The 25,792-nt window shown below is 35.2% G+C and overlaps 1 protein-coding gene across 1 annotated transcript in view; it reads left to right on the forward strand.

Moving 5' to 3' along the window:
- Positions 1–25,792, forward strand: part of LOC127502291 (protein unc-13 homolog A) — a 74,337-nt gene that overhangs the window by 21,462 nt on the left and 27,083 nt on the right. The window contains exons 5-20 of the mRNA XM_051875104.1: positions 1,864–1,987; positions 4,344–4,414; positions 4,672–4,726; positions 7,973–7,996; positions 10,097–10,307; positions 12,514–13,530; positions 14,779–14,890; positions 16,411–16,457; positions 17,247–17,325; positions 19,362–19,367; positions 19,812–19,886; positions 21,450–21,669; positions 23,536–23,763; positions 23,981–24,122; positions 25,110–25,279; positions 25,364–25,479. Coding sequence (XP_051731064.1) covers positions 1,864–1,987; positions 4,344–4,414; positions 4,672–4,726; positions 7,973–7,996; positions 10,097–10,307; positions 12,514–13,530; positions 14,779–14,890; positions 16,411–16,457; positions 17,247–17,325; positions 19,362–19,367; positions 19,812–19,886; positions 21,450–21,669; positions 23,536–23,763; positions 23,981–24,122; positions 25,110–25,279; positions 25,364–25,479 — 2,697 coding nt within the window. The remainder of the gene's footprint in view (positions 1–1,863; positions 1,988–4,343; positions 4,415–4,671; positions 4,727–7,972; positions 7,997–10,096; positions 10,308–12,513; positions 13,531–14,778; positions 14,891–16,410; positions 16,458–17,246; positions 17,326–19,361; positions 19,368–19,811; positions 19,887–21,449; positions 21,670–23,535; positions 23,764–23,980; positions 24,123–25,109; positions 25,280–25,363; positions 25,480–25,792) is intronic.

The following is a 25,792-nucleotide window of genomic DNA, read 5'->3' on the forward strand; positions in this document are numbered from 1 at the left end:
AGAAATCGAATGAGTCATCAGATATCAGGAGGCGATCATTACCAACAGCATTCTGGGAAGTAAAGTCAGTGCACTGAGGTTAACAGCCCAGCTCTCTGTGACCGAACAGAGACCTGTGTGAGGAGGAGACGGGTCACTCGCTTTAAAGTTAATGGGCTGTAAGAGTGGAAGGTCCAACTTTTCAATTAAAAGAGCTGATCGCTTTATTGGCAAAGGCATCAGCTGACGCATTCCTGCTGAAAAGACCTATGTGGATTTCTGCTGACTGGTAGACTGACCTGAAAAAATACAGTTTTTAGTCTGATTTGAGCTAAAAGAGCAGAATTTGGTTTTCACTTGAACAAGAGTTTATTTTAAGTAAATGCAAATCTGTAAATCTAAGGGCGATTGATCATGACTTTTCTACCCTAAAGTCTGTAATAATCTTCCTCTCCATGTTAGGCCATCAATAACCATTTTTAAATTTTAAAGACTTTGTTTTTTAGCTTTAAATACGGGTTTGGCGTTTCTTGATCTGTATAGCTTTTTATTTTTATTTGTGCTTTATAAATAAAGGTTGACTTGAATAAAAATAATCAGAGAACAGTATAAAAGTATACACAATATAATATAATATACAATATGTAGTTATATAAAATATTTTTGTTTACTGAAGAGTATAAAAGTACATACAAAAAGTATATACATATACAATTTATATATAATATAGTGCTGTCAAATCGATTAATCGTGATTAATCGCATCTAACATAAAATTTGTGTGTGTGTGTGTATATATATATATATATATATATACACACACACATATATTATATTTTTACTATACTTTACTATAATTTTTACTTATATTTTTTGATATTATATTTTACTATACTTTTATGTTAGATGCGATTAATCGATTTGACAGCACTAATATAATACAATATACAATTTATAAATATTGCTATATAAAAGTATTTGTATTTGATGACTTAATAATAAGCCTCTATATAGGTGCGTCCCAATCAGTGTTGGATAAATTACTCTAAAAAGTAATGAATTACTAGCTACTAATTACATCTTCAACAGTGTAATTAGATTACTGTACTAATTACTCTCTCTAAAAAGTATTGCATTACTTATAACTACTTTATAAATCCCATATCAACCTCAAAAAGTTGAATAATACAAGGATAGATATGAAACGGCTCTTTTAATTCTTTCAAATAAATAATATAAAATTGCGTAAATTATTTTTGAACTGACCAAAGTATTTAAAGGGAGAAGGTTACATTAAAAACATACATTTTAACATTAGATGTTAAAAACACTTTTGTTTTAGAATTGTTCTATAGTTTATAGAAGTATTGAATGCATATCACATCAGAAGTAACTGTAATTAAATTACAGAGTAATCCCTTACTTTACTTTTTCAAGGGAAAAGTAATTAAATTACAGTAATTAATTACTTAGTAATGCGTTACACCCAACTCTGGTCCCAATCCACATGCTTATGCACTATTCTGTGCCGTTCTTAATTAACTGACAGTTAAACGAAGTGTGGAATGTTGGACACAAACTAGCCGTTTTAATGTCATGTCATACATTAGACAGTAGAGTTCAAAGGCTTTAGATATACAAAGAGGGTGCACTCAGGTTACTATGAATGAGAGAAACTGCAACACGCAATATGGTGGAATAAGTCCCGCCTTCTAAATTAAAGAGCCAATCACTGATTGGTAAAGTCATTGTGTCACTGCAGCTGCCATTAGAAGCTCCGGTTGCTTTGGCGTAGTGTAAGTACATAGTATAGTATGTAAATTGGGACATAACCTGTGTGTAGATGTGTAAATACAGTTCATTTGTGTGTGTGTGTGTGTTTCAGGAAGGACCAGGGGAATGGCTGACTCTAGATTCTCAGGTCATAATGGCGGATAATGAAATCTGTGGCACCAAAGATCCGACATTCCACCGCTTGCTTCTGGACACGCGCTTCGAACTGCCACTGGGTGAGACCATACTAATCACTGCTATAAACACAAAAATACAGCTTATTTACAAACACCATGAAAGAAAAGTCCTGTTTAATTGCTTTTTAGCTTCTTCAAACCTTTTTTCACATTTAGGGTATGTTCACTCTTGTAGTTCGGTTCTCTTGGTTCTTTTGGTCCGGACCAAAAAGAAAATGATACATTTAGTCCTGGTTCGCATTAACACCGAACCTAAAGATACAAAACAAAAAAAGGGTTTTATGACGTATATTTTGCGACCGAACATCCAAAACAATGCCATGAGCCGTGTTCCTTGTATGTGCGTACATATGATGGTATTTATACCAGCTGAGAACTCACAAAGAGCTTATAAAATGTGTAGAGGAGTCAAAACAGCAGCAGGAATCACACACAAACGAAGAGCTGACATCTGTAACAAACTGTAATGGGCAACATCACGAATAATACGAGAAGAACCAGGTATTCTTGAGCATTCTGTCCTTTTTAGGGTCGCATCTTATGACATCACGTCCTGTTTTTAGTTCGTCTAGATGTCTTTGGTCCGTGTTGCATTCATATTTCAGTCAAACAACACCAGAGTTCCCTTGTAAGTGGACCGAGACCAGTAGTGGCCTTCGCTATGTTTCTATGCTCGCATCAGAAGGGTCCTCCGCTTGTGCTCGAAAAAGAGCCCCGCCCCTCGCCATCATGCAGCGCACACACAAACACACACAAGGGTCGGACATTAACGGGGCTTGGTACAAAAAGGCCACCAAAATTAATAAAAATGCTTCCAAAAACCAAAATATGGTGCATAAAAGTCTCTGTATAAGTTTTTGTTTTTAATATTTATAAGCAATATCAAACGAGCAAAAGTGCTGTTTTCCCGAATATCAGCACGTTTGCAAATGTGATATTGATTTTACACAACAATTCAATAAACAATAAGTTAATAGGCTATTAGGTGACTAATTTTTTAGACTTAATATTATCTGTTTTTCCCCTATTTTGACAACGAAAATAGTTCCAAACAGTAGAGCCATTGCTCGTCTCTGAGCAACACAGTTTCAGTTTCGTTGCTGAATGAATCTGCATTTTTGAATGAATCGTTCTAATGAACGACTCAACGATTCACATTCTGCTTTGTCCCTGAATCAGCCGTTTTGAATTAATCGTTAGACTGAATGATTCAGTGATTAACTCGTTAAGACAATGATTTGCCGCCACCTACTGGTATCATTTCATTTTAGTAGAGGGACTGTAAACTGTAAACCCAAATAAGTTGGGCTAACTCAAAAAATTTGAGGTAATCAGTTACATCAAAATTTTTGAGTTATGATGTTCCCAATTTTAAGTAAGCAGAACTATCAAGTTTTGAGTTTGTAGTACTCATGCATGTTAATTCCTCCTAACTTGGAGTGCTGAGTTAGCTAACTCATACATTTTGATAGCAATTAACATAAAATATTTAGTTTACTTTTTTATTTTGAGTTCTTGAGTTGCAAATCAAATGAGTTGTTTACTTCACTGTAAACCCTAAGAAAATACAGAAAATGCCAACTTGCTAATTTGCTAACATGCTAACAATAGCATGGTATAGCACTTACTAAATAAGTACAGCAACTTAAAACATGTAACTTACCTGCTCTCAAACCAAGCCACATGCGCTACTTGTCACCATGATGGAAACTCTCCAAAAACCCACATTAACAGAAACTCTTCTAAATTAGCATAACAAAACATTAATCACTACTAAATCTCCCTTACAATTAATCTTGCACAAAAAACATTATTTAACACTTAATTTTAGCATTTACTCTCCCTTTCAAGTGCCATGGGCAAAGCATGCTGGGAAATAGAAATCTCAGCCCAGTTTCAGTTAAACTTAAGTTAGTCTCAATTAAAAGAAATTAGTTCATACAACTCAAAATGATGAAACAGTTCAGTTTACTTGAAATATGTCAGTGCTGTGAACTCAAAAGAAAAGCAAAGTTCTAAATACTCATAGCAGTTAATTTAACTGAACTAATTTGTTCAATTTAAGTTCATCCTACTCAAACCAATTAAGTATTTTGAGCGTTCAGATTTACAGTGAGGGTTGAAGATTAAATGCTGTTTTTGGTCGTGATTGTAATAGTTCTGGTTAAAGAGATAGAATGCCTTTATAAATAGAATATTAAGAGCGAAATATGAGATAACTGTTATGGCAGCGTTCACACTTATTAAAATGAACCGCACAGACAGAGCAAATTGCACCAAAGTTTGTTAATATCGAACCAAACCGGCCAAGTGTAAACACACCCTTAGAGAGTGATGAATCTGAAACTGGATATAACGTTGAGGATATTTTAATGACTTAGTCCTTCTCCTGCAGACATCCCGGAAGAAGAGGCTCGATACTGGGCCAAAAAACTGGAGCAGCTCAACGCTATGCGAGACCAGGATGTGAGTCTGTCCTCTCTCTCTGTGCTGTCTGATGTTTTTCTATGTGCTCACAAAAAGCCATAGCCTTCAAATGAACACATAAGATTCACTGTTGCTTTGCACTTTTAGAATCAGTAGTATCTGTAGAGCAACCACTACATGATCACAGTGCAAAATCAAATAAGATTAAAGGCCTGTTATAGTGGTGCTGTAATAGAAAGTTAAAGTGTCAGTATTAGATTAATTGAACAGGTGTATGTGTGTGATTTGTGTTGCAGTATTCGTATCAGGAGGTTCAGGAGAGGCCGCTGTCTGTACCTGGAACACAGTGCTGTGAGTTTGACCTTCTTCTACATGCATTAAAGCTTAAATCCTCATCAGATTACACAAAATAGTTAATTTCCCCTTCTTTCAGTTCCAAAAGCCAAATATTTTCAGCCAAATATTAGTAAATATTGCCTGAAAACTAAATAAGTGACTGAAGTTAATTGAACTTTATGAATGGAAGATTTTTTGGAATTTGTGAAAATCCATTAATATAGTTTTTGTTAATATTTTGAATTAGATTTTATTTTTATATTTTCTGTTTTCACTGTTAAAGTTTTGGTAATTTTGTTGTTTTTATTAAGGGTTTTTTAAAATATGTCTAAATTGTTTTTGCTCATTTTTATTTATTAGTTTTAGTTAATTTAGTTTAGTGGATTAGTGTTATTTTAGTATCATTGATATACTATTATATTTTTGTTATTATTTTGAATTAGATTGTATTTTTATTACTTTTTAAGTTTCAGTAATTTTGTTATTTTTATCATTTTTTTTAAAAGTCTATATAGTTTTTATTCGTCTATTTTTTTTAGTTTTAGTTATTTTAGTACAGATTAGTGTTATTTTTTGTGTCATTGATATATGGCATATATTATTATATTATGTTAATAATTTGAATTTGATTTTATTTTTGTGTTGTCTTTCACCTTAATTTTACTAAAAGTTTTAGTAATTTTGTTGTGTTTTTGTCATTTTTATTTTTTCATTTTTTAAATATGTCTATATAGTTTTTATTCATTTTTATTTATTAGTTTTAGTTATTTTAGCACTTACACTAAACAAAAATGAGAAATGTTGGCAACTAGCTGAAATAAAATAAGTTTAAGTTTATTTAAACATTGTTGAGAGCGTTAGATCAGATCAGATTCAGATTTCACATAAATCGGATCATATTCACAGTTCTGAGCATCTAAACCACTAAGTACTGTAGCGGTTCGGTTCTTCCCGTATGCATGTCACTGTTAATGTGATTTATGAATGATGGTAATGACGGAAGTACAGCAGAAAGCTGAATGAGCAGAAGTGTGCATGAATGGAGCTCTGACTTATTGTGACTTACCCTCTTATTACTCACACACACACTAACACACACACACAGACTCTCCTTGAGTGCTGCTGATGCAGCTCCCAAGGGGGCGGGGCTAGACTGTGGGGCTTACTCATTGGCTGAGCCATGCAGCTGAGAATCATCACTGGATGGCGGCCAGTAGCACATCACCTTAATCACAGAGCACTGAGTCATCACAACGAGACGTAACCCTGTTGCAGGAAGAGATGCAGACAGAGTTTGTGACAAAGTGAATCACAGCTAAAAAAAAATATGTCTAAGAACATTTTGATAATGAACTAGGGGTGGGTGATATGGCAAAATATGAATATCACAATTTTTTGGGGGGAAATCACGATTCACAATTTTTTTGTGTTAGTTTTACTATTTTGCAAGTGACTGAGCAGTACAGCCAAACTAATTTCCCTATTTTAAATATGTAGCCTTGCAAGGTAACAAAATATAAAAGAAAAAGAATGACAGACCATTTAGGCCAAAGTAGGGGTGGGGGAAGATGAAAATCTTTATTTCATTATTTTATCTTTGTTATTAAAAACAGGAACAAAGATGCAGATTACAAATGTAATATACAAATAAAATAAAAAGTGCTTTATTTTTCACAGTTGCTGTATTAAACAGTCTTATTCAAGAAAGAAATTAAACAATTGTAAAAAACAAACACTACATAGACTTCACTGTATAAATGATATATACACTGATTCTTATTAAAGCTACTGAAGTTATTCAGTGAAGAGCAGTAGGTGATTTTCTCTTTGTTTTTTGTTGTTTGATCAACATTAATGACAGGCGGTTTATTAGGCTGCCGTCACTTTAAGACCTCATGCACAGATCTAGTATACAGACATGCATCTGGTTTTCTCCCAACTGTTTACGTTCACTTAAGACATAACCGACTGTGTTTATGTGTGTATTTGACAGTTTAAGCGCAATATGATGCGAAAGATAACTTAGTTTAGTACTCATGCGCTGTTTGACAGGCTTTTATTGTGCGTGCGCTTCGCGTGTACGTGCTTAGAAAAGTGCATGTCAGAACAGCAAGCGAATAAAATGTTTGACCAGCAAGGCTTTAAAACGCATGCAAATAATAAACTTTCATGATTGTGAAAAGGAGTGACGAGGAGACATTTTAATTGTTCATGATCAAAGATCATGATATCGCACACCCATACTCCTAACGTTCAAAGGTTTTTAAAATATTTTTCCCTTAACGTTATGCGAACATTAGGGTAACATTCCATTTTATCATTTTACAAACATTATGGGAAAGTTACTTTTGAATGTTCTTTGAACATTCTGAAAGAGTTAGTAACATTTAAAACACATTACACGAACGTTGAACTGAGGGTACGTTTACACAACAATGATGTACTAAAAACTGTTTTCTCTGTTTTTTCTCTGCGTTTTTGTGTACAGATGACAACATAGTCAAAATAATCACCATTCATACGTATCTGCAAAAATGGCTAAAACGCATTATTAATTATTTCAGGCCAGTAGATGGCGATGTCACTTTGTAAAGAAACACTACGCGCCTATAGGCCAAATACATAATACGCATGCGCATGACGTCACCATTTTCGTAGTTTACATGGAAACGATAACGGCATCATTTTCAAGAACTTGCAGTTTGAAAGCTTGCATTTTCAGGCCGCCAAAACGCAATGCAAAAATGCAAATTTGTGAAAACGGTGACATCATGCGCATGTGTATTATGTGTACAGTCTATAGGCTCGTAGTGTTTCTTTACAAAGTGACATTACCATCTACTGGCCAGGCAGCAGAATACAGTGATTTTAGTCGTTTTCGCGGATCCATGTCAACAGGGAACGTTTTGACAACATTGCCATCTGTAAGCGAAAAAAGCAAAGGAAAAACGTTTCCGTTTTTATTGCATCGTTGTTGTGTCAACGGCCCTTAAATGATTCAGAAAACAAAGCTAAACTTTCATGAACAATGCAAAATGTTTTTGTGCTAACATTTTGAGAACATTATTAAAGGCCAGATAACTTTGAACGAACATTCTATTAATGTTGCTGGAATAATGTTTGTTCGTAGCTTTGAAAGAACCTTGCCAGAACGTTGTTCACTTCTGAAACACTTCCAGCATAGAGATACATAAAGTCAGTGTATGTTAGATATCAGCACTGCATTATGAGTGATTCTCTGTCTTCTCTTGTCTCTCACAGGTAACTGGTGGGGTGACCAGCAGAGTGAGTTTTCATATCTGTCATTATGAGCTCATTAATCTAACATCTGCTTTCCTATTCATTTTGCCATCAGCGTTGCATTTAGTTAGCTATCAGCAGGGTGGATTTGCTCACTCAATGAGCATTTCAAGCTTGATAAACACACTCGACGTGCTGTGACGTTTTTGGAGGTTGACATGGTTTTTTTACACTGACAGATATTCCACAAATAAACAGCTGATTCATTTGCCTTTTGTTGCACAAATCAGAGACAATCTGAGTCTTTAAGTTTACAGTTGAAGGCAGTAAATTTGTAAGTAATCTGAATACTTTGAAAGTGGCACTCTTCTGCAGTTTTAACATGTGAGACTTTAGCATGCTAAAGGCAAGATGTTACACCAATGTATTAAAACATGCTAGCAACATGCTTATTCATTCTAGCAACATGCAAATTCATGGTAGCAACATGCTAAAGCATGTTAGAAATTTGTTAAAACTTGTTAGCAATATGCTCATTCATGCTAGCAATGTGCTAAAACATGTTAGCATGCTAAATCGTGTTAATAATATGCTAATTCATGTGAGCAGCATGTTAATTAATGCTAGCAATGTATTAAACCATACCATCAATGTGCTAATTCATCTTAACACCATGTTAAAACATTCTAACAGTGTGATAATTCATGTTATCAACATGCTAATTCATGCTAACGTGCTAAATCATGCTAGGAACATGCTAATTCATGCTAACAACATGCTAAACATGTTAGCAACATGCAAATTCATGCTAATAACATATTAAAACATGCTGACAAGTTGCAACATGTTAAATCATGCTAGCAGTGTGTTAAAACGTGTTAACAACATGCTCATTCATGTTAGCAAAGTGCTAAAACATGTTAGCATGCTAAATCATGCTAATAATATGCTAATTCATGTGAACAGCATGTTAATTAATGCTAGCAATGTATAAAACCATACCAGCAATGTGCTAATTCATGTTAGCAAGATGCTAAATCATGTTAACGTGCTAAAACATGCCACCAGCATACTAAATCATGCTAACAAAATGCTAAACATGCTAGCAACATGCAAATTCATGCAAATAACATGTTAAAACATGTTGACAAGATGTATCATGTTAAATCATGCTAGTGAAAAAAAATGCTAAACATGTTAACAAACATACAAATTCATGCTAGCAACATGGTAAACATGCTAGCAATGTGTTAAGACTTGTTAACAACACGTTAATTCATGGTAACGTGTTAAAATATGCTAGCAGCATGTTAAATCACCATGTTAAAACATCTAAACATGTTAACATGCTAAATCATGCTAGCAACATGGTAAAACATACTAGCAAAATTGCTAGTATGTTTTACCATGTTGCTAGCATGATTTAGCATGTTAACATGGTCTAAAAGTTTGAAAGTTTTATAAGCTTCCCAGTATGTTTTATCATGTTGCTAACAAGTTTTGTCATATTGTTAGCATGTTTTAACACATTGCTAATATGCTAGCAACATGTTAAAACATATTAGCAATGTGTTAAAACATGCTAACAATATGACAAAACTTGTTAGCAACATGATAAAACATACTGGGAAGCTTATAAAACTTTCAAACTTTTAGACCAGGCTTAAATGTTTGTCCCCATAAACTTTTAAGGTTTTTACAGAGGGGGTTTCGGATTTCTCTTTTTATCACTTTATATATCAGAAATGTTTTTAGGAATAAAAAAATGATAAAATCAGGCAAATGATATATGAAGAAACAATTCAGAATATAAGTAGGAAAAAAACTGTAAAGTTTGGTGTGTGTAAAGCTGCTGAAGTGGAGATTTCTGACTCGAACTAACCGCCTTTAAATATATTTATTGTAATAGAAATCTATAGATGCAAAGAGATAAAATAAAATAAACAGATAAATGTGTATTTTGGAGGTTTTCTTTCCACTAGCAAATACAAAATTGGCCAGTGCATTACAAAACAATGGTTTTGCCTGTATAACAGCACACTTTTTTATGGTCATGACAGATTTGCATATGTGTATTGTTGTGTTTTATCAGTCTTTCTAATGCTTTTGCAAATGCATGTCTTTGAATTGTGTGTGTGTATATAGACAATGATCCAGACAGTGCAATGGATGACCGAGACAGTGATTACCGCAGTGAGACCAGTAACAGTATACCACCCCCGTTCTACTCCACATCTCAACCCAACGCCTCAGTCCACCAGTATCCCATGAGCCACCAGCACCGCAATCCCCACGGCTCCTACTCACGCTCCATCAACAACTGTGACCTTGAGTACGACCATCCGAGAGGCATCAGGTGAGAGAGAAAGAGAAGGACAGCTAGATGTTTCTGTGATACTCAGTTCTCTTTACCCATCATGTGGTCATTACAGCATTAGAAATAGGTAGACAGTGGTAACACTTCTGTATATTTAAGATTGGAAATATGTTTTTGCCCCTTAAAGTAGATTTTGCCATTTGTTTTGGTGTTTTAAAGTAAACATATTTTCAATTTGAAAAATATATTTCATGTAGCCTCATTGTTTACAACATATTTTTAGCATATATTTAAAATATATATTTGCTATGAAACAAAATAACTTTTTTTCCATATGGGACGAAGCGTTGGTTTTCTGTTAGTTTAAACTGATTCATTTCTGATTCATAAAACAATCATGACACAATTAACTGATACAGCATGAGCGAGAGAAGGTGTTTCTTTTCGGTTTTTCTTTAATGGACTCATTCATCATGTCTGATCGGCGTGTCTCTTATCACCTTTTTTTTCCCTCCTGGCAAAGACCTTTAAATTCCACTGTCTCCTTTGTTTCTCTTCCATTATTCAACAAGAAGAGTTTTCATTGATTTATAAAAAGACTTGACATCAGCGTGCCTTGCTTAAGGGCTCAGTGGATTCTCCTGTTTCTGGATCAGCCCTGTTTGGATATAGAAAAGCAGTAGTAGTACAAGCTAGTTGAGACCATTTTTTGAAGGTCTTGGTTTTATTTCATTTTATTTTTATCCTGCTTCAAATGCAATCAATAAATTCTTATTTGATTTCTTGGTAACACTTTAGTTTAGTGTCCAATTCTCACTATTAATTAGTTGCTTATTAGCATGCATATTACTAGGATATTAGCTGTTTATTAATACTTATAAAGCACATATTAATGCCTTATTCTGCATGACCATATTCTACATCCCTTAATCCTACCCAATACCTAAACTACCTTACTAACCATTAATAAGCAGTAATTAGGAGTTAATTGAGATAAAAGTCATAGTTAGTTAATATTGAGAATTGGACCCTAATGTAAAGTGTGACCGATTTCTTTTGTGGATTGTGTCAAAAATGTTACCAAAATGAATACAACTCTTGTTTTTATGATTATAAATATAATCATTTATAATTTTGAATCCTCCCTTTTCTTAAAAAATGGTTTAAAGGCTGAATTGTGATCAAATGTTAGCATTTTTTAAATCTTTGATTTAAAAAATGTCAAAACCTGTAAATTTGTTTAAAACTTAGTTTTTACAGTCACTTTATGCTTAGTATGTTACTATAGAAATTTCCCCTACTCTGCTCATATGGTATTTGTGCGAATCTTAAATAAGATCAGAAAAAGCCTTAAAGGGGACCTATAATGCTCCTTTTACAAGACGTAATATAAGTCTCTGGTGTCCCCAGAATGTGTCTGTGAAGTTTCAGCTCAAAATACCCCACAGATCATTTATTATAGCTTGTCAAGTTTGCCCCTATTTGGGTGTGAGCAAAAACACACAATTTTAATGTGTCCCTTTAAATGCAAATGAGCTGCTGCTACCAGCCCCCTTTCCAGAAGAGGGCGGAGCTTTAACAGCTAGTGCTTCGGTTGCTCAACAACAACAAAGCTGGAGAATCTCACACAGCCAAAATGAGGATTGTCAGTAACGGTGTTCAGCCTTGCATTGTTCAAACCGGAGTCGGACACTGATGGAGAGACTCAGGAAGAAGTTACAACTTTTATACGTTTCTGAATGGTTAGTGGATAAATTTATGTAGTTGCTGTGGAGTTGATTCAACTCATCCACTAGCATGTGCCGTCATGTTAATCTTTTGTGCAAATCCAGCGTTGAATTGACCCTCGTTTGTGAAGCAGTCCTGCGTAAAATGACGGCATGTCAACAACACTCTACTACAACAACTCTTCCTCTTCTCTACAGCAGCCCAACATGGCCTCACCCCCTTTGTTGCGTGTTCTCAGGGGCGGGGTTTATGTAAATTTTAGGGTTAGTGATGTCACTAACCCGGGAAGAAGCTCGTTGTAGTCCCTACCAGCCGTTTGTTGTAGTCCTTAAACAGAATTCTTTAAAAGAAAATATCTCCCTTTGCATTGAACTTTGAGAGTCTGAAAACCCTGCAGATACCCTGAACAATGGCCAAACTGTTTGCAAAAAAATGTGTGTAGATTTCAGTCTTCTCAAAACAGTGAGTTGTTTTCTTGTCCTGCCTAATCTTTGACTCACTCTTTGTCCTTTTCCAGTCCGACCGGGAGCTATGCATCCTCAGCCGAGCTCAGTCACTGTAGCTCTCAACTGAGCGAAGAGTATGGTGAGCGAGAACTTTACGACGAGAATGACTCGTACCACTCCTGCCACTCGTCCGTGTCCTACAGCAAGGGCTCGCCCGACTGGGACGAGACGCAGGGGGCGTACAGCGACGAATGCGCCTACAGTAAGGACGGAGGCGAAGAAGGTGCTCTGTATGAGGAAGAAGATGTTGACCTGTACGCAGAGGAGGTGGACATGTACGAGGGTGAGGAGGACTTCCACGACGAGGAAGAAGATTTGTATCCACTGGATGAGGACCAAGAGCTTCCATTCACCCCTACTCCATCCAGCACCGCTCCAACTCTGGACGTCCCATCAAGACCTCCTCTGGAGAAACAGCCCTCGCTTCACCAACAGCAACAGTCTCAGAACGCCAGCCAACCTCCAGTTCAACCATCCAATCAGACGCAACCCCAACCACCAGCCAAACCCCTGAACCAGCAAGTTCCCGCCCCCCAGCAACCGCCCCGTCAACAACCACCACCCCAACAACAGTCCTCAGGCCCGATACCTTCAGTTCAGTCTTTCTTCGCCATGGCTAAGCCATTGACTGCCGTGTTTGGGTTGGGTGGATCTACTCCTTCACCACCTCCTGCACCAACATCTCAATCCCAACCTCAACCCGCAACAACACAATCCCAAACGCCAATGCCTCAACCTCCCGCCCCTGCCACCCAACAGGTGCCTCCAACTACAACCAAATCCCCTGAGCTGCCCATTTCTGCACCTATAACCAACTCCAGACCTCCTGCACCAGAACCCAAACCTCCAACCCCAACAGAGGAGAAACTGCCCACAGAACCAGAGCCGGAGCCACCAATCAGGGAGGAGCCTCCACTTCAAGAAGATGACTTCCCCATGGAAGAGCCTCCAATTGAGGAAATAAAGATGGAGAGTCCCCCTCCATCTCCTCCTTTTGAAGAGGAGGAACCAGTTCCCGAACCTGAGAGGTATCACAAATATCTCAACACACTTGGGTTTTCAAAACTGAGGGATAAACTCATTCACCAAACTAATAGTATAGTTGAAGTATAGGTAGACTAATAGCAAACCACAACCCTCCAACCACCCAATCAATTCCCCATAGAGAAAACAAAGTCCCGCCCTGCATTTTTTCTTGTTCCAGAAGCCGTTTCACTCTTATATACGTCACAATAGGGAAGAAACGATTACTGGTAGTGCTGATTGACCAAGGTACTGTATTCTTGGTAAAGATACAAAAACGTCTGAAAATAAGCATAAGGTGGTCTGAAATGGTCTCCCAGCCTGGCCAACTGGTGTTTACCTGGTTTAGATGGTCAACCAGCTTGACTCCCAGCTTGGCCAGCTAAAATGAGCAAACCACATTTATTGGATGATTTAAAAGCTGTTTTTAGGATATTTCTCCTGGCATAGATAGTTAACCAGCTTGTCTTCCAGCCTGACCAGCTGGTTAGTGTCCAAAACCCCTTTAAAACAGATCAGCTTGGTCAGCTAAGATGAGCAAACCACATTTATTGGATGATTTAAAAGCTGTTTTTATGATATTACACCTGGTTTAGATAGCTTGTCTTCCAGCTTGACTAGGCTGATACGTGCCCAAAACCCTTTTGAAACCAGCAAACCAAATCAGCTTGGCCAGCTAAAACAGGCAAACTACATTTATTGTATGATTTAAAAGGATAAATCATACAATACCAAGTTCACCAGCTTGACCAGGCTGATACATACCCAAAACCCTTTTAAAACCAACAAACCAGATAAGCTTGGCCAGCTAAAATGAGCAAACCACATTTATTGGATGAATTAAAAGCTGTTTAGGATATTAGACCTGGTTTAGATAGTTCACCAGCTTGTCTTCCAGCTTGACCAGGCTAATAAGTGCCCAAAACCCTTTTAAAACCAGCAAACCAGATCAGCTTGGCCAGCTAAAATGAGCAAACCACATTTATTGGATGATCTAAAAGCTGTTTTTAATATATTACACTAGGATATTACGCCTGGTTTAGATGCCAGCTTGTCTTCCAGCCTGACCAGCTGATTAGTGTCCAATACCCCTTTAAAAACCAGACCAGCGTGGTCAGCTAAAATGCACAAACCACATTTATTAAGCTGCTTTTTCAGGATAGTTAAGCAAGCTCGTGTGGTTGCATCCAAGACAGAGAATTGTTAGATTAATTTTGGATTATACATGCAAATAATCTTGAATGTCTATTCAGTGAACCGGTGATCGAGGAGCCGAAGGAGCCGAAGGAGCCGGTGGATCCGGCGGTCAGAGCTAAAGAGAACTGGCTACGACTCTTTGAGAAAGTCCGACGACAGTTGCAGGAGGTGAGGCAGTTCCTCTTGATTTATGTCGTGTTTTATGAACAGTTTACACAGAAATTCATACTGCTTTCGTTTCATGAAGGAGTGTGTAGAAAAGTGCAAATCACAACCACAGAATGCTTGAAATCAGAATGAACTCCGGAAATCAGAATTGACCCAATTTGCTTTTTGAAGACATGTTCCTGGTGTTATTGTGAGCAGTTTAGTGCATGTTATTCAAGAGAAAATAGATGTTTGCCTTGGTAATCTTTCACTTAAATCAAGCCTCCACAATCCACTGCAAACTCGCATTCATTCTCTCTCATTAAAAAATAGAAGTAAAATGGGTTGCAAGCACTGTTTATTTTTATATTTTTATGCATCCACACATTTTCTGCTCTATGCTTATGATGCGATGAAACACCATGCACTCTAACCGCTTGATTATTTTGCAGTTTGCCACGTCCTCTTTGCTTCTTTTTTTGTGTTATTCTGTTGACTCTCTATCCTTTGTTGTCTGTTTGTATCCCGCCGTTTTGTCGTCTTTCCAGTCTCTTTTCATTGCTTTAGCGATTTGCATGTTCACTCAGATGACCCATGATGGGACGAGACTGTCAGGTGGGTCCGTTGTTGGTTGTGTGAACGTTCTGTGGTGGTTTTGTGTAAGTTGTTGACTTGTGTGCTTTGGATATAAGCTGACTAATGTAACATAGTTGCAGAAAGGCCCTTAGACACTCACTAAAAATTTCATATTTTCATTTAAAACAGTAAAATATCACAAATATATGTTTGCTGCAGTTTTTTGTGACAGTGTCATCAACAAAAATAATGAAACACAATTCTCAAAAATGAACTCGTGTTTTGACACAGATATTCGATCACTGCATGTCGTACAACTCAAAATAAACAATATTTTATTGTATAAAAGTTGAGATGTTTGTTGGCAGACTTACTTTTGAAATAAATGCCAGGTTTTGTTTTGTTTTATTAGTGTCTCCACACTAATGTTCAACTAATATGGTTTTGTTGATGGCTGGTAATAGAAAGGAGGATGAGTGGACGTTTTAAACATTCAAAAATAACTTAATGGGAACATTAGCAAAACATTTTTAGAACATATTTTTGTTAGGTGGGTTTAGAGATTTCTTTCCAGTGTTTGTTGCAGTGTTATTTTAATGTGATATATTTTATATAGTTTTTATTTTTATATTTTCTGTTAACATTTCTGTTTTAGTTAAAGTTTAAGTAATGTTATGGGTGTTTTTCAAAAAATTAAAAATTGTCTATATAGTTTTTATAAACTTTATTTTAGGTTTAGTTATTTTAGTACTTTTAAGTTTAAACAGAAATTAGAAATGTTGCCTTGGCATCTAGCTGAAATAAATTTAAATTTAATTTATTTCAATGGTAATGTTTTATTTCATGATAATAACCCTGGTTTGTTGCCGTGTTTGTGGTGAATACAGAAAATATTTGGACTCTGATGAAAGCCGGTCAGCTAATAAAACTAATCAAATGTTTCTCTTTCTCTGTCTTTCTCTCAGGCACGTGGAGAGACAGACTCTCAGTCTCTGTGGTTTGGTAAAGGAGGGTAAGTCAAATTCAAACTCATCTCCAGTAACTCTGTTTTTTTCTGACTAGAAACACAAGGAGTGTAAATAAAGCTTAACAAGATAACAAGTTAACAAGACACACCTCGGGAAGACTATAAAGGATAAAAACTACAATCTGACTACAAACAGGAAACTAGAAATACAACATAAAAGTCCATGGACAAACACAGAAAACATATGACAATGCAATGGATAAAAGTGTCTAGATAATTATCAGAGATGAAATAATTTGCTTGGCACACTCCATTTATACTGTAAATATTTATGGTAATTTAGTTCAAGGCATAATGATTATACACTGCAAAATACGATTTTCCTTTTTAGTGTTTTTGTCTTGTTTTCCATTCTTAAATCAAGATGCAATCAAAATGACATAAGGTATTGACTCTTTTTTTCATTAAATGAGTTAATGATTAAAACAAGATAAAATATCTGTCAATCCAAAGGGAAAACAAGGTTATTTATCTGACCCCGTTGGCAGATATTTGTTCTTGTTTTAAAGCATAAACTTGATTCATTTTGGTACATTTTTCATTCAGCGAGACTTAATATCTTCACTGATTATTCTTCTGCAGTAAATGTATCTTGATTTAAGAATGATGTGCTGGAAAACAAGACAGAAATACTGAGGAAGAACATCATTTATTGCAGTGTAATGTTGATGAAAAACACTGATGATAAAGCAATGAATGGGTCTGTTTTTCTGCATGCTGTCGATGAAGGGAAATGAATTTTCATGCACCATTATGCTTATGTTTATTGTGAAGGATGGGAGGAGCGCTGTACAGCATTGACAGCATGCCTGATCTGAGGAAGAGGAAGACCATTCCTCTGGTCAGAGATCTGGTGAGAAACCGACAGCAAAACCTCACGACGTTTTGTGATTCATCTGCATTGATTTCACTAAGTTTATGATAATAGTTCAGTGGAGACTTTGGTAACTTAATTTCTGACCCTATTTGGCAGAAATTCTTTTCTTGTTTTAAGCAAAAACCCACTTAATTTTGATTTAAGAATGTTTAGATATTTATACTGAAAAACACTAAGAAAATCATTATGTTGGCTTGAGAAATAATGAAATGCTATTTAAACTTCTTCTTCTGAGACTAAATTTTAAACAGTACCTCCTCATAGAGGTTTAAAGCCACAACCACCAAACTCTGCTCAGATCTTCAGACTGTTCTGACTCGGTGTGCTCTTTTCTAATGGATCTGACTTATGATTTTCGTTAAATGGATGATCAAAACTATGAAAAATCCCAAACACTTTCATTGAGGGAGTCAAAACTTTTATACAATAACCCTAACAGAGTATTTAAGCTTCATCCACCAGGTATCTATCACTAGCAAAGCCTAGAAACTAGCTTAAGACATGCTAACAATGTACCAAAACATGCTAGCAATCTGTTAAACCATGTTAGCAACATGTTAAATCATGCTAGCAACATGCTAAAACATGCTAATTAATGCTAGCAATGTGCCAATTCATGTTAGCAACATGTTCACTCAAGCAAGCAAAGTGCTAAAACATTTTAGCAATGTGTTAATTCATGCTAGCAACATGCTAATTCATGCTAGCAATGTGGTAATTAATGTCAGCATCATACGAAAACTTGTTAGCAACGTGCTAATTCATGCTAGCAACATGTTAAAACATGATAGCAGTTTGCTAATTCATGCTAGCAACATGCTAAAACATGCTAATTTATGTTTGCAATGTAGTAATTAATGTCAGCATCATACGAAAACCTGTTAGCAACATGCTAATTCATGCTAGCAACATGTTAAAACATGATAGCAATTTGCTAATTCATGCTAGCAACATGCTAATTCATGCTAGCAATGTGGTAATTAATGTCAGCATCATATGAAAACTTGTTAGCAACGTGCTAATTCATGCTAGCAACATGTTAAGACGTGATAGTAATTTGCTAATTCATGCTAGCAATGTGCTAAAACATGCTAATTTATGTTTACAATGTAGTAATTTGTGTTAGCAATGCTAATTTATGCTAGCAATATGTTAAAACATGTTAGCAATGTGCTAAAACATGCTAACAATGTGTTACTTCATGCTAGCATCGTGTTAAAACATGCAAATTTGTGTTATCAACATGGTAAAACATGTTGACAAAATGGTAAATCATGCTAACATTGTGCTTATTGTTACTAGCAATGTGTTAAAACATGCTAATTCATGTTAGCAATGTGTTAAAACATGTTAACAATATGCTAAATCATGTTAGCAATATGTTAATTCATGCTAGCAGTGTGATAAAACATGTTAATTCATGCTAGCAATGTGTTAAAATATGTTAACAATATACTAATCCATGCTAGCAACATGCTAAAACATGCAAGCAATGTGCTAATTCATGTTAGAAAATGTTAGCAGCATGCTAAAACATGTTAGCAATGTGTTAATTCATGATAGAAACATGCTAGCAACATATTAAATCATGCTGAAATGTGCTAAATCATGCTAGTAATGTGCTAATTCATGTTAGAAATCTGTCTATATATAAGAATATATTGCCTTCAAAAACAAACTACTTCAAATGGAAAACCTTCAAACTTAAAGCTTTTAAAACTTCTTCAAACTTTTGGTCAGGCTTTCTCGAGCCAACATCAAAACTTTAACTTCAACTTTTTTTTTTTTTGCAGTGCAATCACAATACACTGCAGAACTCAGAAGTATAAAAATGTCTCAGATTACCTATTAATTAGAATTCACTCTAGTATAGAGTGTTCATCAGTGATTGTAAAGTCTGTGCATTTTTATTGGCTGTTTGGGCCACATTAGTTTCTCTGTTAAGATCATTTAAATGTGACTAACAAAGTTCTTTTTGTCTTGTTTTCTTTGCTTCTGCTGTCTGGATCCAGGCTATGGTAAGGATTTGTTCTAATTATTGTATCTTACAGCACCATTGTTTTTCATTTTGCAAATACTGTCGACAAAGTGTTTTATAAGTTCACATTTTTAAAGAGTCTCTGAAAGTTTGTCTTAGAGGAAAGTTTGCTCTGGAGATTTAATAGAGCTCCCAGTTATGTTTCATAAAGTATCAACTTTGTCTCAGATGTTTCTACTACAATTCCTTTGAAGAAACAAAGAAGACACAAATAGTTGACTTTGGTGTCTTAGCAAATCTGAGACATTGTTGAGATCCCTTCTGAATCTTTAGAGGAGACAAACGTGAGATTTCTCTGTATTTTTCTTAGAAGAAACATCTGCGCAGTCTCTGTTTGCTCTGTATGTGAATCTCACTGCTGACTAGGAGGAAGAACTGAGATATTGAAGAGCTTGTGTGTGATTTCTCTTTCCTGTGTGTTCAGTCTCTAGTGCAGAACTCTCGTAAGGCTGGAATCACGTCTGCTATGGCCTCCAGTACACTCAACAACGAGGAGCTGGTAAGTGATGCCAGTCTCTTTCACCGGATTCAATTCCACCAATCTTTCTATTAGAAATGCACTTTTGTAACTCATTTAAATGTAAAAGCTCTGCTGCGTGTGAAATGTGTGCACTGAATTCTGAAACCTTAGGAAAAAGTATTGTATGAGTGTCTCGAGTTTGGTGTGTTTTAGTGTTGTTATTGTAACTAAAACTAGAACTAAAACTATTAAAAAAAACCTTATTCAGATAGAAAGCTGAAAAAAACTATAAATAAACTTAAACTGTAATTAAAATCTAATTGAAATAAATAAATTGAAGTAATAAAATTACTAAAACTGAAATAAAAATAAATTAAAGATAAATAGAATTATTAGATTAAAAATTTAAAAACTTTAATTCCTTTGAATTAAATGTAATTTAATTAGAAACTAACTGAAATAAATAAGTTGAAATATTAAAACTACTAAAACTAAAATTGAAATAAAATAAATGAAAGCTAAGATAGAATTATTAGATCAAAAATTAACATAAAAAATGTAATTAGAAACTAACAGACATAAATGTTTAAGTTGAAGTACTAAAACTGAAATTGAAATAAAAATTAAAGCTAAATAGAATTGTTAGATTAAAATTTAAAATAAACTATTTAGAAACAAACTGAAATAAGTTGAAGTTGAAGTACTAAAACTACTAAAACTAAAATTGAAATAAAATGAATTAAAGCTAAATAGAATTATTAGATTAAAAAATAAAATAAAACATATTTTAGAAAGTAACCGAAATAAATAAGTTGAAGTACTAAAACTACTAAAACTAAAATTGAAATAAAAATAAATTAAAGTTAAATAGAATTATTAGATTAAAAATTAAAATAAAAAACCCACGAACAGAAACTGAAACTGAAATAAGTTGAAGTACTAAATCTACTAAAATTTAAATAAAAAAAATAAAGCTAAATAGAATTATTAGATTAAAAATTAAGACAAAAAACTTATGAACTGAAACTGAAATAAGGTGAAGTACTAAAACTACTAAAACTAAAATTGATATAAAAATTAATTAAAGCTAAATAGAATTATTAGATTGAAAATTTTCAAAAATAACTTTAATTTGAAATAAACTGAAATAAATAATTTAAAGTACTAAAACTAAAATTAAATTAAAAATAAATTAAATAAAAAAGATGTACGCAAAAATACTAAAACTAAAATTAAAGTGAAAGCTAAAAATATAAAAATAAAAGCTAATTCAAAATATTAATAAATAATATAATAGTAAAGTCAAGTCTCCGTTATTTCTATAGCGCTTTATTCAATACAGATTGTTTCAAAGCAGCTTTACGTGGATAAACAAGAAAATAATGATTCATTGATGCAAACAGAGTTCAATTCTGCTGTAAAGCAGCTCTATAAAGACAGTGGTGTCATTGTTCAGCTGAGGTCAGTTCAGTGTTGATTCAGGTCAGTTCATTAACTGTGTAAAGTGCAGTTCTTCTCGGGCCAGAACATGGTGTGATTATGATTCAGGCAATAGTAAATAAATAATACTGGAATAACACTCATCTGATTCTGCTCCTGTAGAAGAGTCACGTGTATAAGAAGACGCTCCAGGCTCTGATCTACCCCATCTCCTCCACCACCCCGCACAACTTTGAGGTGTGGACGGCCACTACGCCCACCTACTGCTACGAGTGTGAGGGTCTGCTGTGGGGCATCGCTCGACAGGGCATGCGCTGCTCCGAGTGCGGGGTCAAATGTCACGACAAGTGCCAGGACCTGCTCAACGCCGACTGCCTGCAGAGTGAGATTCTGATGCTGTTGATCCACTTTAGACAGTCTTCTTACTACTACATGTCAACTAACTCTCTTCAGAGTATTAGCAGTTAGTGTAGGTAGAATAAGTTGACATGTAGTTGCAAAGTTACTTGTAGTCAGTAGAATGTCTAAAGTGGACCGGCAAAATAAAGTGTAACCATAACTTGTAGTATAACTAACTGCTTTTTTGACCATTCTCAGGAAACAGTGCCATTGTAGAAATTTTATTTAAAAAAAATATATATATAACTACTCTCAAGGAGTCATATTTTCTTAAAGGAGTGGTTGATTATGATTTCACTTTTTTAACTTTTAGTTTGCGTTTTAACTTTTAGTTAACGTTAGTGTGTAATGTTGCTGTTTGATCATAAACAACATCTGCAACGTTACGACGCTCAAAGTTCAATGCAAAGGGAGATATTTTCTTTTACAGAAATCACTTTTTAAGGACTACAACAAATGGCTGGTAGGAAATACAACTAGCTTCTTCCTGGGTTAGTGACATCACTAACCCTAAAATTTACATAAGCCCCGCCCCCGAGAACATGAAACAAAGGGGGTGAGGCCATGTTGGGCTGCTTTAGAGAAGAGGAAGAGTTTAGAGTATTGTTGTCATGCCGTCATTTTACACCAGACTGCTTCACAAACGAGGGTCAATTCAATGCTGGATTTGCACAAAAGATTAACATGACGGCACATGCTAGTGGATGAGTTGAATCAACTCCACAGCAACTACATAAATTTATCCACTAACCATTCAGAAACGTACAGTTTGAACAATGTAAGGCTCATCACCGTTACTGACAATCTTCATTTTAGCTGCGTGAGATTCTCCAGCTTTGTTGTTGTTGAGCGACCGAAGTGTGAGCTGTTAAAGCTCCGCCCTCTTCTGGAAAGGGGGCTGGGAGCAGCAGCTCATTTGCATTTAAAGGGACACACACAAAAACGGCGTGTTTTTGCTCACACCCAAATAGGGCCAAATTTGACAAGCTATAATAAATGATCTGTGGGGGATTTTGAGCTGAAACTTCACAGACATATTCTGGGGACACCAGAGACTTATATAACATCTTGTAAAATATATTACGCCATCGCAGTCTTTGTAGGGGTTTTTTTTTCTCATAAACTAAATGTGATTGTGATAACATGAAACATGCATTCTTATGAAAAACAAACAAAAATTAAATAAATAAATAAAAAAATAAGCTTGATTGTAGTTCAGCTTCTGGATCATTGTCAGGAAACAGTGTCAGAACTTTTCAGGAAAATCTTTTTGCACGACAAATAAAGTTGATTCTGAACTGCCGAAACGAGTCGTCAGCAATTCCAGTCTCACTTCCTGTTACAAACCTATGTCACAATGTAACAAATTTGCATAATTCCAGCCTATGATCTTCATTGGCTGCCGTGAACAATGCCTACTTTGCCTTGCCCTCAAACACTGTAGTTGGAGCTGAGTAGTCTAACCAATCAGAACAGAGCAGCTCTCAGAAAGGCAGGGTTTAGAGTGACCGAATCTTCGAACGAACTGTTTCAGACACTGTGAGAAAAGAGCTGATGCTGCAATGGATATTATGAGAAAATTAAAGTGTTTTTTGACCTTGGATGCATGTAAACCTTTTGTAGGAGACTCCGAAACAAAATCAGGAACTTTTAAAATAGCATAATAGGGGCACTTTATATTAAGAGCTTGTAGCTATACAAACTACGGTTTCTACAGAAAATGGAAAGTTTTAGAAAGTTTTTCTTACACTCAGTCCTCTGAGAACCTTGACATTTTAGGAACTGAGCTTGTGGAAGAATCTTTGAGCAGTCAGTAGTTTAGAGCTGATGTTGTGGATGTGTCTGTCAGGAGCTGCTGAGAAGAGCTCGAAACACGGTGCTGAGGATCGAACGCAGAACATCATCATGGTCCTGAAGGACCGCATGAAGATTCGCGAGCGCAACAAACCTGAGATTTTCGAGCTGATCCAGGAAGTGTTTGACGTTCCCAAGGCGAGCCACGGGACTCAGATGAAACAAATCAAGCAGAGCGTTCTGGACGGGACGTCGAAGTGGTCGGCCAAAATCAGCATCACAGGTGAAAAGATGCATCAAAATATTTACATGTGTGCATTTGACTGATGCCGAAGCAACTTTACATTGCACTGAAGTTGTACGTTTGATCAGTTCCCTGGGAATCAAACCCATGAAGTCATGCTCTAGTGTTTGAGCTACAGCCGGAAAAATACATGAAATGTAATGTATTTGGGTCATCTTTAGAGCCGTCTGTAAAGGTATTGATGTCTTCCTGTCAGTGGTGTGTGCTCAGGGTCTTCAGGCGAAGGATAAGACGGGTTCGAGCGACCCCTACGTCACCGTACAGGTGGGGAAAACCAAGAAGAGAACCAAGACCATCTACGGCAATCTCAATCCCATCTGGGACGAGAGCTTTCACTTGTGAGTGCATGAATACAGTCCTCATGGATTCTGCTTAAAACAAAATATGCAATCAAAATTAAACTGTTATTAAACTTATTATGAATGATTCATCAGTGCATGTTATTCTGAAGGAAAAAATTGGTGTGTTTTAATCAGTGTTTTTTAGAATCATTGATTATACTATTATAGTTTTTGTTAATATTTTAAATTAGATTTTAGTTTTATATATTTACTGTTTTAATTTTAAAGTTTTTGTAATTTTGTTGTTTTTGTCAATGTATTAGATTTTCTTTTAAATATATATAGTTTTTATTAAGTTTTAGCTTTAGTTTATTAATTTTTTAGCTGTAGTTTATTCATTTTTATTATAGAATATTATTATATTATATGTTAAATTAGAAATATTTTTTAAAAATTAGTCTTATGAATGATTCATCAGCGCATGTTATTCTATAGAAAAAATTTGTGTATTTTAAGTAGTTTTATTTTAGCATAATTGATAATTGTTAATATTAACAATTATTAACATAATATTATGTTAATAATTGTTAATTTATTATTAAATGTTTTTTGAAAATTAAAAATTAGTCATATTATGAATGATTCATCAGTGCACGTCATTCTATGTGAAAAAATTGGTGCATTTTAATCAGTGTTATTTTAGCATAATTGATATACTATTATAGTTTTTATTAATATTTTGAATTAGACTTTATATTTATATTTTCTATTTTAATTTAAAATAATTTTTTGTAATGTTATTTGTATCTTTTGTCATTTTTAATAGATTTTTTAAAATATGTATTTATTAAGTTTTAGTTTATTTATTTTTGTTATTTTAGTACTTCAACTTAAACTAAATAAAAATAATTAAAAAAAAAAAATTCTATATCAGTTAATGTCTATTTTATTTTAACTAATGAAAATGTTTTTTGTTTTGTTTTAGTTTCAGTTAACGACATTAATCCTGGTTTTAATGGGATTCTCTGTTTCTCTGGTGTGCAGTGAATGTCATAACTCTTCAGACCGGATAAAGGTGCGCGTCTGGGATGAGGATGATGACATCAAGTCTCGTGTGAAGCAGCGGTTCAAGCGCGAGTCTGACGACTTTCTGGGACAGACCATCATTGAAGTGAGAACGCTCAGTGGAGAAATGGACGTCTGGTACAACCTCGGTGTGTCAGAGTGACTGTATGGTTATTTTCGAGCAGCATGATCTTGAGGGAATTATTACACATTCTCTCTCTCTCTCTGAACAGACAAGCGCACGGATAAATCCGCCGTATCCGGAGCGATCCGCATGCACATCAGTGTGGAGATCAAAGGAGAGGAGACTGTGGCTCCGTACCACGTTCAGTACACCTGCCTGCATGAGGTACGTGCAAATATCAATATTAAACACATTAACATTGTATTTAGATATAGTACATGTTTTTGATGCATCAAGTCCTTCACAATCCACTGCAATGATAAGAAACACACTTCACACCAAGTCAATTCCTCATAGTTAAATTCAGATTTTGTTGAATGTTTACTTTCACTCATAAATATGCCACATCACAGTTGTAAAACAGGTTATGAAGGCTGTTTCATGAAGCGATTTTTATCTGTTCTGTTAATAGAGTGTTTTATTCTTGCTGCGTCACACGCATTTGCTCCTCCCACTTTGAAATCTCATTGGTCCAAAA

The sequence above is a fragment of the Ctenopharyngodon idella genome, chromosome 2 (genome assembly GCF_019924925.1).
Source record: "Ctenopharyngodon idella isolate HZGC_01 chromosome 2, HZGC01, whole genome shotgun sequence".
NCBI lineage: Eukaryota > Metazoa > Chordata > Actinopteri > Cypriniformes > Xenocyprididae > Ctenopharyngodon > Ctenopharyngodon idella.